The following is a 10,840-nucleotide window of genomic DNA, read 5'->3' on the forward strand; positions in this document are numbered from 1 at the left end:
TTTGTGCAGCGCTGGACAAGCTCTTAACGAGAAACACACACATTCCAGTCCGTAAAGACACACTAAATAACCAGAAGCTCAATGCAGAAGAAATGTACCCATAATATGTATTTTTATTCACAGCTATTCCAAGGCTCTAGTGACTCTGGGAGACAGACCTCAAAAGCTCTCTCGAAATAATATGTTAGCCTATAATGTAAGTATACCACAGTATATAATAGAAACATTTGGTACATTCTTTGAGTGGCTGTACGTTTATTTCGAGAGTGATATGATCTCCGCTGCTGTTTATCATTTTTAAACAGACTGGCAATTTATTACAACCCTATTAACACCAATGTTTAAACAGAGCCAAAACAGGCAAATACCAGAGCATACTAAATCTCCTCTCTAGCTATCCTCACTTTTATATTCAGCAAAACCTCTTAAAGTGTCCCACCAGAACCAACTCCTGTAATAACAGCTGTCAGCCCAATTAGATGGAAAAATGAAACCCTTCTCTAGTGAAACAGAAATAGGTGGTCTTGACAACTGTGGTTTTTCATCCTGATAGAGAATGACATCTTTGCCCGGGTAAGTTGTTTTGTATACACTTTTGTAATGGCGGAATGTGTGCACAGTCGCAGGCTCTCTGTCAGCTTGATAACAAGAGAACGACACTTCAGTCTTCTCATTAACACTGCCGGTCCCCCATGTGGAGGTGACAAATTGAATGCATTTTGAAGGATTTTGCTGGCATACATTAGCATAGTAATTAGGGCAAAAACGGTGTTCGGTAAGCAGGAAAAGCTTGAGCAACATGCAAGGCTTAGTCAAAGCCAATCAAAAGTGTCATGACTACAAACTCACAGGCAGAAATGCCAGAGCCAGATAACATTACCGCTCGACGTGTATCAACATCATTGGAGGTAAAAGCTGTTTAAATGCAACTTTTCTGTCTCCAGGCCCCACTAGGTGGAAAACAATGCAGCTAAATCTGCAGCCACAAGATGGAGGCCCAGATATAGCCCTGCATTGTGGCTCCAAGTACTCACTGTGATGGTTCTCAACCCCTGCAGCCTCCAAGCACAGAAAATACAGAGTACAGATCCTTTGGCAAGGTGTGTGTGTGCGTGTCTGCCGGATGTGTGTGGGCGGGCGGGCAGCTGAGCAAGTGTACTGTGCCAGTCTGAGGCAGGGATCCTGAGTGGTACTTTGGCTGGAGCAGCAGAGCTCTACAGGAGTGACTTTCAGGGGGGGTTGTATAGTTAGAATGTAGCCAAGGGCAAGAGATTGCATCTAACTCGCCACAGCCGCAATCATCAAAGATTTGAAACCTTTAAAGGAATGAGTCATAACACACATATCCAGGGGGACGTGACGGTATTAAGCGATTAAGAATCATTACACTGCACCCGGTAGGTGATAATCACTGTTCTCTCATTGTAGAAAACTCTCAAACACCAGTCAGTTACTGAAAATCTGAAATAAATTGTCAAATTTCCTGTAGATATAGCAATGGTGATCACTAGCTAGAGGTTCGCAATTCTTCAAACTTACATTGTCACCTTCACAAAGTGTTTATCCACAACATTTACATATACATTGGTGAATAAACTACACACGTAGTTGAACTAAATAAAGAGAACATTTTGTGCATTTCAAAAAAGTTTTATTAGATTTACAAGAGAGAGTTTTAAACAATAGTGAAAGCTACAGCAGGTCAGTGTGGAGCAGTCACTTGGAGCTGGTACAACCGGAACTGTCTGATGCTGACTGGGCGGTTACTTCCTCTGTTCCTGATCCTGTCCAGGGAAGAGACCACTAAGGGTTTAAGGCTGAGGGATGCTGCCGGCCTGCTGCTATGTGAAGGGGAGGCGCTTCAGACTGACTATTACCCCTCACAGCTGTGCTCTACGCTACAAACACATTCCGTTTGTCACACACCAAACTGCAGTGCTGGTGTGAGTGTTGGTGGTTACTGAGACTGAGATCAAAATACCTGCGGGAGACGATGGAACGGACATTTGTCTCCTTTCTGATCTGAAATAAGTTGGTCCCACATTGAAATATGGTCCCTCTGCAGTGAAGTCTGGCCTAGTCATTCAGTAGGAGAGACAGGACTGTCTGCATGGGCGCTCCCAGTCTATTATACTATTCAGTGTTCCTTCTCCCGCTGAGACTAATGCTGTGAATATGTATTTGTTCTTCAGCAGAAAATAAATAAATCACAAAGCAGCTATGCCACTTAGTAATCACAACATTTTCAAAGTAGAGAACCCCACCATCCTATTGTACATGACGACGCCAGTACTTAACAATCCAAGACATGCATAACAAACCCAGAAACTATCACAGACATGATACATTGGAGTGGGAAATGGCCTCGGGGGGCAACACTGATTTCAGATCCATGACGGCAGTTGATGACTGACGCCAGAGAGAGAGAGAGCTCCTTTAGAGGTTGCTGAGGGGCCCCCGGTACCTGCCTTAAGCTCAGCTCATCCTAGACCCAGGGTGCTCGGAGTGAGATCACATTCTGGGTTAGATGAGAACATGGAGAAGAAGAGAACCCAGACAATAATGCAGACCGGACAGTTTCTGTCTACTTGGTACAGTACACTAATAACCATAATAAAGTCAGCAGCAGCTCCTCACATAGCCAACCACACAGGAAAGATACAGAGCCTGCAAAGCATCACAATCAAGCCACTTTCCAGACGTTTGTGTCCAGCCAAACTATACTGTAAGGGTCTAATATACTGTCAATAATATGAAAATGAAAATGAGTGCTAACACAAACGTCTGAGCAAATAAGTGAGAACACAAAAAAAATCTATTTGATTCCTTTGTCAGAAAGACAAATCCAAGTCTGTTTAGGGAAAAAGCTTTGTTAGCTACTCCATTTACATCATCCTTCTCTGCTCCTCACCTCATTTCTTAAAGTCTAGAGCCCCCTGCTGGACACCAACAAAATATCACTCTTTCCTCGTCTTCGGCTTGGGAGCTGAAATGGAAAAAACTGTCTTTTAAAGTTGTGCAACTATAATGTACATGATAATAATTAGATACGTATACTGCTGGTTACAGAATGAGATAAATCCTAAAAGAGCAGTTCTTACCATTAGGGTTCTCCTGTTTATAAAAAGTCTTCAGCATCTCCACTGCTTCCTCTGCTCTGAAGCCAGAGATACACTGAAAATGAAGGAGCAATTGTTTAATCATTGCCCTCCTGAAGTCAATTAATGATCCTACTCAACTCTAGACTAGGCTCGGATGCATTTCAACACGAGATAATCAGTCTCTTTCCAACAAAAGCACAAAGAGAAACTGGGTTCAAAAAGAATGCTGTGAACACTGGACGACATATTGTACCTTAAATGATGAGCCAGTGTGAGGTAGATCAGCCGAGGGAATGTCTAGAACAGATCCACAGCCACCAAACCTGTCATTATTACACCCATAGACCACTAGAGGAATGTCTGTTGCACTGTTAAGGTAAAATTGATAATGAGGGGCATCCCGAGTGACACAGCGGTCTAAGGCACTACAGACTTGGCTCATCAAGCTTTAGCGACTCCTTGTGGCGGACCGGGAGCCTGCAGGTTGACTCTTGTGGTCAGTTGAACGGTGTTTTCTCCGACACATTGGTGTGGCTGGCTTCCGAGTTAAGCGGGCGGGTGTTAAGAAGCGCGGTTTGGAGGACGCATGACTCGGCCTTCGCCGCAGAGCCCGTTGAGGAGTTGCAGCGATGAGACAAGATCGAAATTGGGGAGAAAAAGGGGGTAAAATATATATATATATATACACAATTTAAAAAGGATAATGAGGTTTAAAACGCAAGGCGAGTTCATTTTGAATCGCCGGGTGCCGCGGGTGTGCGGAGTTCGCACATTTTAGACCATTCTATTGGACCTCAAGTGAAATTTCCACCCACTCGGGGCATCAGGCAAAACAAACTCGCTCTCGGACATGTCCTACAGAGTAGGGTGTCCACCCATTCTTCCAAGAGTGGGTGAAAACGAGCTTTGGTGATGAAATTTCACTTCCTTATGTTAGTAAAATACATTTTACCAAGACATATGATTGCAAATATTCTGAATCGTTCAGTGGGGTCTTTAACAGATCATTAACATTATATCCAAAAAGTCAGATGTCATAACCTAATTAACCTAATACATCCAATAATAAGCACCGAGCTCTTTTGACATAGCGGAGCAGGTTTCTCGTAACAATTTGAGGACTTTACATTTGTCGTCTTTAGAGTTGTTTCAGCGGGTCACAAAAGGCTAAATTAGCTTGACACGAGCTGAATTAAACGTGAATGACTGAAAATAAAAAGCTTGGTATACGCTCAGTGTTCCGTTGACATTTCACAGATACGCTTGTTTGGTGAGAAATCTTCTGAAAAGAACAGGAATTTCAAATGTGTACTAAAATGTGAAAATGCTACATGCCATGTCTCAAACTCGATAACCATTTTACATCTATATTAATCTATGTCCTGCGTATTCGAGAAGACAGATGACGACTTCAACAGGAAAGTCACCCTGTCAGGTAGCCAGTAACCTTCATTCTTGCACAGGATCCAGCCTAGCTGTTTTTCCAGATTTTTGACCACTTTTTTTCCCTCTGGCCTCCATTGATTTAGTCACCCCCATTTTACAAGGGTCAAAACTACAATAATTTTTGAACGGATCATGATGAGACATGAGGTTTGGACCATTGGTTTTCTTGGAGGATTATCTACACAACATATTATTTTACCCATTGGTCAAAATATACATTTTTGATTGGCCATCTAAAACAGAGTCATTTGAGGTAAACCCTCACAACAAACCTACACAAATGCTACAGTAAACTAGGTAAACCCAAGTGGAGACTGGTTGATGAGGTCATAAGGATACTGGTCAGGCGAAGAGCTCCTGCACACATGATGCAAGGCTCCACAGTCACGTAGAGCACAGTCCTCTCACACACTGTCCTGGGGTCCAGGTCTCTATGACGACACCACTCCAGCACCTGGTCCAGAGCCACCATCTCAGCATGGCGAGTGGCCTGGAACACACAGAGACAGCTAACATTAACAGGCATGGTGTTGGAAGGATAGGAGAAAGAGAACGATTCCAGTGGTTCTCAAACCTCTCCTCTGGGATCCCCAGCACTTCCATGTGCTAGCTCTGGAATAGATCAAACACTTCTGAGTCAACTAATCCTCAAGCCCATGACTAGGTGAACCAGGTGAGCCAGTTCAAGCCCATGACTAGGTGAACCAGGTGAGCCAGTTCAAGCCCATGACTAGGTGAACCAGGTGAGCCAGTTCAAGCCCATGACTAGGTGAACCAGTTCAAGCCCATGACTAGGTGAACCAGTTCAAGCCCATGACTAAGTGAACCAGGTGAGCCAGTTCAAGCCCATGACTAGGTGAACCAGGTGAGCTAGTAAAGGGCTACAACAACATTGTGAAACGTCTGGGGATCCAAGAGGAGAGGCTTGAGAACCACTAGATTAGGGTACCGGTATAGCTTTGGTTATTGCCTTTGTTCGGACACGTGCAAGGCAATAACCACAGCAAATAACCATTGAGGAGATGTGTTTGCCTGTGATAGCTCAGCTGAAATGATTAAGTTACTCACATTTTTTGTTTCATTCACTTCATTTCTCCCTTTTCCAAGAATCTCATTGTTGTAGACCATGAGACATCCAACAGGCACCTCACCATTCTCCAAGGCTTCTTTTGCCTGTAAAGAGGTGGAGATTATTATTAGTACAAGTGCCATTTAAAATAGTGTGTTGTAATTTACTGGTGGGATTGACCTGTCCTGCCTTGCCAAAATGTGCCGTTGGTGGTCGCGGTTCCGTTCCTTTTCTTTTGCGTCTTCATAGTGAAAACGCAAAAGAAAAGTAACTGATTTGTTTTGGCGTCTTCTAAAAGTTATTGAAACCCCTAAAGAACTAAACACCGACCACCAACGGCGCATTGTAGCTATAGGTCCTGCACCTACGCCAGGGTTTCCCAAACTCGGCCCTCGGGACCCCAATGGGTGCACGTTTTGGTTTTTGCCCTAGCACTACAAAGCAAATCAAGCTTTAATCAATTGAATTAGCGGTGTAGCGTTAGGGCAATAACCAGAACCTGCACCCCATGGGATCTCGAATACCTACTTTGGGAAACGCTGCCCTATGCCAAACCAACCATGTCAAAGGCATTAGCCATCCACCTCTGTATGTCTTCGGCACATGGCTGGAAGTTCTCTTTAGAAACGACATCATTCCCCACATGCTCTGTCCCCATGTTGAATGTACAGTCTGAGAAACTAGATAAATTAGATTACACAAACGCACACCAACTAGCTACTCCAATTACAGAGAGCTCATGCGACAGTTATAAAATCCCCACCGTCTGCCTGGAACAAATTTGCGCACATTGAAGGGGAAGATAATATTGGACGGACCACGCAGGCATTTATTTTGCAGATGATCGCAGAAACACTGATCAATCGATGTTGCTTTGCGCAGCTTCCCACCTCCGTGTTTGACATGTAGCTAGCGTTCAAATTCGTGTCATGTGCGACTGTGGAAAATAACACGGTTGGGTGCTTTGTTTCTTCTGTTTTATAAGTCGTCTCAAAAATGTTTTCGTCTACGTGGAATTTTCTGAAGCGCCACAAAAGGAAATTTATTTTCGCTGGAGCTTTTGTCGGAGGTAACGTTAGCTAGCTACGCTATCAAGATAACGTTGAGCTAGTTAGCCAAGTGCTAACGTTTTCATTATTTAGAAAAGTTGGCTAGCAAGCCATAATGTTTACCTGTGTGGGTCTGGACTTTATTAGAAATGTTTAATGTAAACTTTGACGATTATGCATATATGAAGCTAAGTTATGTAAATGGATAGACAATGAATGTCCTGAAATATAATCGTGGTAGGTAAATCTAGTTAATAGCTAATCTCATTCTAGCTACCTTGACCTTACGTTTGCCGGTTCCAGGTGTGTACTTTCTTGGTAAATATGCTCAAAAGAAAATCCGAGAGATGCAGGAGCGTGAGGCATCAGAGTACATCGCTCAAGCCCGACGTCAGTTCCACTTCGAGAGTAACCAGAGAACGTGCAACATGACAGGTACAGTACTGCTGTCTACCTGATCGGCACATCATCTTCAGCCTAGTAACAGTCCCAGAAATCTCCCGCAACACTCATTATGTCAATTGATTGAGTTACTGCTGTATTAATTCATATTCCTATTTGTGCAGTTTGACTCCCTGTTAATGCTTTTTTTTTCATGTTTTTTTTTTTTTAGTGTTGTCAATGCTCCCTACATTAAGAGAAGCCATTTTACATCATCTAAACTCTGAGAGCCTCACTACACTGCTGAAGAGCAAGTAAGTGTCTTATGACCTCTGTTGGGGAATTGCTTAAGCTATAGTTAAACAAAATTATTAGTTTAAGGTATTAATGACATCTGCTGGTCTTCTCTTCTAGACCAGCAAATAAACTTGACATATGGGAGGACCTGAAGATTATTAGTAAGTTATTGTTCCTTAACAGCAATTACGTTGTGAATCAATAACTAAAGTCATTTGATCACTTGATATACAGGTTTGTCATGGAATCACTCTTTTTTTCCTATTCCCCCAGGTTTCACCCGAAGTGTTGTGGCTGTGTACAGTACATGTATGTTGGTTGTTTTACTCCGTGTCCAGCTCAATATCATTGGTGGCTACTTATACTTGGACAACTCTGTCAGCAAGAGTGGCATGGTAAGCCTTTAAGCTTCAATCTCTTGTACCCTATGGGGTAGTTTTAATTCCCAGACAAACATTTAGCCTGGAGAATCTCTATTTAAAATGTTTTTTGTTGTTCAGGAATTGGCTTTGTCTGTGTCCATAAAACCATCTCTGGATGTGGGGTGGTCTATAAATGCCATTTTTGTGTTCTGTGCTCCACCAGATGCCCTTGGCCCCTCCAGATGTGCAACAACAATACCTCTCCAGCATCCAGCACCTCCTTGGGGATGGTAAGAGACAATTACTCTGCTTTCTGAAATAGCTAGGCCTTTAGTATAACAAGTCATCTGTTGATTAGCCTAAATGAGTTCTACAGGCTATAAAGCATCCTTGCATTTTACGGATTCTCTCTGACTCCCAAGGGTTGAGTGAGATGATAACAGCGGTTAAGAAAGCTGTGCAGAACACATTGGGCGGGTGAGTCAGTGCCAGCCACATGCACGCAGTGCACAGCAGCACCTCAAACCACATTAGGAGGATTAAGTCATATGTGATGCTTTTGCCTGTCTGTCAGTGACTGTGTGTCTGTCTCCCCACCCACCCACCCAGGGTGTCCCTGAAGCAGAGTCTGTCCCTTCAGGAGTTGGAGCAGCACCTTAACCAGATCAGAGCCCAGGTGGAGGAGGGAGATGGGGGCTCCACACACAGACCTCTCTCCTGGTACATGATGCCTGACGAGGAGAACACTCTGGCTGCACAGGTGACAGCCCTCACCTGACCATTTTTGTATATATTTTTTTACTGTTCCGACCAGCAAACTAAACCAGCAAAAACAGTGTAGGGCACAAGATGCAACTGAAATTTTGCGGGTGAGGCGAGAGGGGATGGAGGCATCTTGTTATGACATGCATTATCTGAATTAGGCCCACAGAATTATACCTATGGAAAAAGAGTGGCTTCTATGGAGGAACTTTGAATGTCTTTTGGACTTCCGAGTTGGTTTAACGTTGGACCAGAGCAAATGTTAGCTAGGGAACAAGCTAAAAACAAGTCTTACCTCTTGTAGTTAATACTTCCAATGTGAAGCTATAGTATCATTAACTTGGAAAAAGTTAATCTATTATTTTAAACATATCTCCCTAATGCCTGAATCATGCTTTTTATTGGTATGAATCTTGTCCTGGAGGCAGTACTAAGCGAGTTCCACTAGCTTGGCCAGCTGTAGGCTACAGTAACTTATACTTCAGATGGGAGGGGTAGGTAGCCTACACACACACCAACTGGCAAAGACTTCCAGCTGGCAGGCAGACACTGGCATATACGTTTCTGAACGACAGAGGGAGGGCTTTGCATAGGCAATTTCTTAGAGTTTTTGTGGGACTGGAAAAAAAAATACCTGGAATGTTATTAACTGGTTCCCATGCTTTTAAAATAACGATTTGGTTCCGGAACAGTATAGATGGCTTCCGGTTCTGTTCCTAAATAAATACATAAAAATCTGGTTTTCGTTTCTGTTCCCTGAACCGGCTCCAACCATTGCTGGATTGTCAACCCTGGTCAGATTAATGGTCATGAACTGATACACATACAACTTTATGTATTTTTTTGTTTTGTTTATTTGGGTTAAAACTAGGGTTTACATTATTTAATTGTTTGACAGGCCTGTGGTCTGACGGAGAATGATGTCACTACAATAAAGCTGCTCAATGAAACCAGAGACATGCTTGAAAGGTAAAATGGAGGCCTAACACTCATTGACCCTTATTTAGAGAGGTTTATCTTGCGTGTGTGTGTGCTGAACTGTGTCCCCTCTGTTCTCCAGCCCGGACTTCGGCACTGTACTCAACACCTGCCTGAACAGGGGCTTCAACCGTTTCCTTGACAACATGGCAGAGTTTTTCCGGCCCCCACCCGGAGCACAAGGAGACTCCACCCCCATCACTACACCTGATAGGTCTGTTTTTTTGTGGATTAATTTAGTTGGCAGCAATTTATGGGAGGTCACTTGTCATAGTAAATCACTTTCTGAATTCTACAACTGAAAAAACATTTTTTTGTATAAAATGAATCTACCTATCAATTAATGCCCCCTCCACAATCTCTTTCAGTCTCTCGCATGTAAGTCTCCCAGTTGCCAAAATCATCCCCATTGTGAATGGACAGATCCACTCCATCTGCAGTGAAATACCAAGTCACTTTGTACAGGTAAGAGCTAATTTGCCTTTGGGAAGGATTTCCATTTTTGAATCCCAGCATGTTTTAAGTCTTGAGTCTAAGGATTACACTTTTCCTCTTTGCAGGATCTCCTGATGATAGACCAAGTGAAGGAGTTTGCTGCCAATGTGTATGAGACATTCAGCACATCCCATGAACTGCAGAAATAAGGGAGTTGACATATTCCTGGTAGACCTGGCCCGCTCTTCCTGCTCTGTATCTTTGCATGACGCTGCCTGCTGTGGACATCACGAATGGAGGAAGAAATGCTCTTATTCGCTGTACCATGTCAGAATACTTGAGGACTGTTCCATTGTGGAATGTAATGCCATGAACTGCCGCCTACTCCAGCTGTAGACCTCAAGGTGAGATACCCACTTCATCTTGGGAAGTTGAGTTTTTGGCTCACGGTTTATAAAGTCAGCCAGCCAGACTCCTCTGAATCAAAGTAACTTTCCTGTGTCATGAAAAATAAATAAAATCCTGAAAGCCTTGTCCCACTTTACGTAGACGTTGTTTCGATACATTAACCATAAGTTGAACTGTCACTTTGAGTTTGAACTATTTCCTCCTTTCTATTACTGTTGTTGAAGAGTCAACCTTCCATTTTGACCTTTAATCTACCAATATCAACAGTGCTGTGTCATCAAGGCAGCAAGTTCTCATTAAACCTCAGTCTAATTCCTGTTTAACAATGTTCAGTATTGTCTAATACATCATTCTGCACTTTTTATGTTGTCTCTTCTTTGGAAATGTAATCTTTAAGGTTTGTTTTCTTAAATCATGGAAATTGGGAAATTTCAGAGGTGAGAATGTAGGCCTATGTATTATATATTTTGTAACATAACATTCTAAATGACAACAGAAAATGTAAGTACTGTAGTGTTGACATTGCAAATTATAAACACATGATTTAATATA

General features: G+C 42.8%; 2 protein-coding genes across 6 annotated transcripts; one reads left to right on the forward strand and one right to left on the reverse strand.

Annotated features, from left to right (window-relative positions):
• Nucleotides 1-1,629: 1,629 nt before the first annotated feature.
• adat2 (adenosine deaminase tRNA specific 2) lies at nt 1,630-6,421 on the reverse strand. 5 transcript variants are annotated; one of them, XR_005052838.1, is made up of 8 exons: nt 6,176-6,421; nt 5,616-5,720; nt 4,887-5,037; nt 3,355-3,461; nt 3,102-3,174; nt 2,912-2,986; nt 2,469-2,518; nt 1,635-1,784 (listed from the first exon to the last, which is right to left on the reverse strand). XR_005052838.1 is itself a non-coding variant. In XM_021611996.2 (7 exons), exons 1-6 carry the CDS (start codon nt 6,272-6,274, stop codon nt 2,958-2,960), a joined length of 564 nt encoding a protein of 187 aa, XP_021467671.1. In that variant the 5' UTR covers nt 6,275-6,421; the 3' UTR covers nt 1,630-2,518; nt 2,912-2,957. The 5 variants fall into 5 exon arrangements, 4 of the variants coding, with proteins under 4 accessions (XP_021467671.1, XP_021467670.1, XP_021467672.1 ...); XM_021611996.2 differs by having other exon boundaries at nt 1,630-2,518; XM_021611997.2 differs by lacking the exon at nt 2,469-2,518.
• Nucleotides 6,422-6,452: 31 nt separating this feature from the next.
• Nucleotides 6,453-10,840, forward strand: pex3 (peroxisomal biogenesis factor 3). Its single transcript, XM_021611992.2, has 12 exons — nt 6,453-6,685; nt 6,969-7,100; nt 7,279-7,360; nt 7,461-7,504; nt 7,617-7,738; nt 7,929-7,995; nt 8,128-8,182; nt 8,315-8,465; nt 9,366-9,436; nt 9,528-9,659; nt 9,814-9,910; nt 10,006-10,840. The coding sequence occupies exons 1-12, from the start codon at nt 6,613-6,615 to the stop codon at nt 10,087-10,089; spliced, it is 1,110 nt and encodes a 369-aa protein (XP_021467667.2). The 5' UTR covers nt 6,453-6,612; the 3' UTR covers nt 10,090-10,840.

Source organism: Oncorhynchus mykiss, chromosome 8, assembly GCF_013265735.2.
Source record: "Oncorhynchus mykiss isolate Arlee chromosome 8, USDA_OmykA_1.1, whole genome shotgun sequence".
NCBI lineage: Eukaryota > Metazoa > Chordata > Actinopteri > Salmoniformes > Salmonidae > Oncorhynchus > Oncorhynchus mykiss.